General features: G+C 63.5%; 1 protein-coding gene across 1 annotated transcript in view; it reads right to left on the bottom strand.

The window, feature by feature from the left end:
- The window catches only part of LOC102371867 (coiled-coil domain-containing protein 88B), a 19,438-nt gene that overhangs the window by 3,384 nt on the left and 13,186 nt on the right, over positions 1-2,868 (bottom strand). Inside the window, exons 23-28 of the mRNA XM_025193252.1 lie at positions 2,614-2,694; positions 2,396-2,499; positions 1,888-2,038; positions 1,087-1,248; positions 853-894; positions 271-396 (exon numbers count right to left, since the gene is read on the bottom strand). Of these exons, the coding sequence (XP_025049037.1) occupies positions 271-396; positions 853-894; positions 1,087-1,248; positions 1,888-2,038; positions 2,396-2,499; positions 2,614-2,694 (666 nt within the window). The remainder of the gene's footprint in view (positions 1-270; positions 397-852; positions 895-1,086; positions 1,249-1,887; positions 2,039-2,395; positions 2,500-2,613; positions 2,695-2,868) is intronic.

Here is a 2,868-nt window from a genome sequence, read left to right as displayed (position 1 = left end):
TACCCAGCAGCCCCTGCTGCTCACACCAACCCTCTCTCCATTTCCCATGGACCCCAGCAGCCAGGCCAGTCCCTCCCCCATTACCCAGCAGCCTCTGCTGCCAGACCAACCCATCCTATTACCCAGCAGCCCCTGAGGCAAGGCCAGCCCCTCCTCCCATGGCCATTACCCAGCAGCCCCTGGTGCTCACCCCAACCCTCTCCCTCCATTTCCCATCAGCCCCTCTGGCCGGGCCTGCCCCCAGCCACTACCCAGCGGCCCTGCTGCTACCTTCATAATGGCGCTGAGGGCGACGCTGGCCCCGTCGGGGCGCTGCCCGTCCGGCTCCGGGTCCAGCGTCTCCGTGGTGATGGCGTTGTGGCCAAAGAGGATGGAGGGGGCGATGAAGGAGTAGCCCTGGGAGGGAGGGAGGGAGGGAGGGAGAAGTGGGGGAGATGGGCCACCTGGCCCTGCCCTTGGTTTCCATGGCAACCCCCCCATCCGTCTCCCATGGCAACAGTGCCTGGGTACCACCATGACATTTCATGGTAACTGCCCCTTGTTGTCTATAGCAACATAGACCCTCCCCCTGCCAGCTCCCATGGCAACACCCCTGGTTACCTTGGCAACACTCCCACCTTCTCCCTCACTCCATTACCCATCAGCCCTTGATGTTCACACCAAGGCCCCCATTAACCATCAGCCCCTGCTGCTCAAGCCAACTCCTCCCCCCATTACCCAGCAACCTTTGCTGCTGACACCAAGGCCCAGGGTTACCCATCAAGGTTTGCTGCTCATGCCACCACCCTGCATTACCCAGCAACCCCTGCTGCTCACACAGCCCCCTGGGGTAGGGGCTGCCGGGGGGCTCACCTGAAAGAGGGGGTCCCAGGCAGGGGAGCTGGGGGTCCTTACCTGGAAGACAGGGTCCCCAGGGGGGTCTCACCTGGAAGAGGGGGTCCTAGGTTGGGAGGAGGGGTCCCAGGCTGGGGGAGAGTGACTCACCTGGAAGAGGGGGTCCCAGGCAGGGGGAAGGGGGTCTCTGGAAGGGTCTCACCTGGAAGAAGGGGTCCTAGGCAGGGAGAAGGGGGTCTTGTGGGGGCTCACCTGGAAGAGGGGGTCCCGGGCAGGGGGGGTGCTGGCAGGCGAGTAGACGGGCTCCAGGCACGTGAACTCCTCGGAGAAGTTGCCCACGTCCAGCTCGTCCCGCACCACGGGCTGGAAAGGCGGCTTCACCCGCCGCGCTGCCCTTTCTGCCCAGTCCAGACCCTGCCAGAGTCACGGGGTAAAGACCAGGGGGCAACAGAGGACAGATACCTTCCCTCCCAGGCCTGGCTGGGGTGGTGGAGGGGCGTCAAGAGTAAAAGTGGACCAGATTCCTCACAGTCCAGACCCTGAGGTTGGCATGGATAAAGGATTCAGGCCTGGGGGGGGGGGGGGGTCAAAGTAGGCCCCAATCCAGCCCCTGGGGTTGGTAAAGGCCAAGAATCCAGGCCTGGAAGGGTCAAGAGGGGGCTGTGCCTGGTTTGACCGGGGCGGGGGGCTAGTTGTTTGAGTGAGGAACCCAGATAAGGTGGGACAGTGCCACGGTTATGGGGGGCCCTTGGGCACAGGTAGGTTGGGGGCACTGCCCGGGTTATGGGGGGGGTCTGTGCTTAGCTTTAGAAACCACTGGCTGTTTTAGGGGTACTTCAGGTGTGACTGGAGACAGTGTCTGGATTCAGTGAGTTTGGGAGTGGTGCCCCAGGTGGGATGGCTGCCATGCCCAGGTTTGGGAGATCTGTGACCGGCTTTGGGGCCACCCCAGGTAGGAATGGAGGCAGGGACCAGTGCCCAGGAATGGGGGGTCCATGCCTAAGGTCAGGGGCCCCTGGCTGGTTTGGGGATGCCCCATGTGGGGGGGTGTACCTGGAAGAAGGGGTGCCGGCGGATGTGCCGGGCGCCGTGGGACCCCGAGCCGAGGCGCCGGGCTGGGTCCTTGCAAAGCAGCCCCTGCAGCAGGTCACGGGCCTGGGGCCCCACCAGCGCCGGGAATGGGGGGGCACAGCGCAGGATCCGCCTGGGGGGCAGGCATCATGGCAGTGCATGCCAAGCAACCACCCCTTAACAGCCCCTGTTACCCAGCAAAGTCCCCACTACCTAGCAACAACCTCCCTGCTACCTGGCAATGCCCCTGTTGACCTGCAGTATGCCCTTTACCTAGCAACAACCCCCCTGTTAGCTAGCAAGCCGGGTTACCTAACAACACCTCCTATTACCTGGCAACATGCCATCACCTAGCAACAACCCCCAGCATTCAGTAACAGCCCCTGCTCCATAGCAATGCTGTTACCTAGCAACAACCCACCCTTGCATAAGCTGGTAATACCCTGTTCCCCAGGAACACCCCCATCACCTAGCAACACCCCCCTCTCACCTGGAGACCTCAGCCTGGGAGTTCTTCTCGCCCTCGAGGGTGAAGGGAGACGCCCCCGTCAAGAGCTCAAACAGCAGCACCCCCAGGCTCCACCAGTCCACACTCTGGGGGGGAACGGTGGGGGGGGTCAGGATGTGGAATCCCCCCGCCCAGGTGCGGCCAGCCTCACCCCCACCCCCATGGCAACACCCCCCCATCGCCATCCCCTGCCCCCTCACCTTGCCATGCCCCGATTTGCTGCGGATGATCTCGGGGGCCATGTACTCCACGGTGCCGCAGAAGGAAAAGGTTCGCTCGGACTGTTGTGGGGACAAGCAAGGGGGGCTGGGGTCAGGCAAGGGAGACCCCAAATAGCCCCCTGCCAGGCTCAGTGGGGGCGAAGGGATACTGGGGTGCCTTGGGGGAGCTGGGGATCACTGCTGGGGGTTAGAAGCTCTTGGGGAAGTCAGGAGAGTCTGGCTGGGAAGGAAGGC

The sequence above is a fragment of the Alligator sinensis genome, unplaced genomic scaffold (assembly GCF_000455745.1).
Source record: "Alligator sinensis unplaced genomic scaffold, ASM45574v1 scaffold1860_2, whole genome shotgun sequence".
NCBI lineage: Eukaryota > Metazoa > Chordata > Crocodylia > Alligatoridae > Alligator > Alligator sinensis.
Note: the sequence above shows the minus strand (reverse complement) of the source record. Positions and strands in the feature narration are given on the sequence as shown.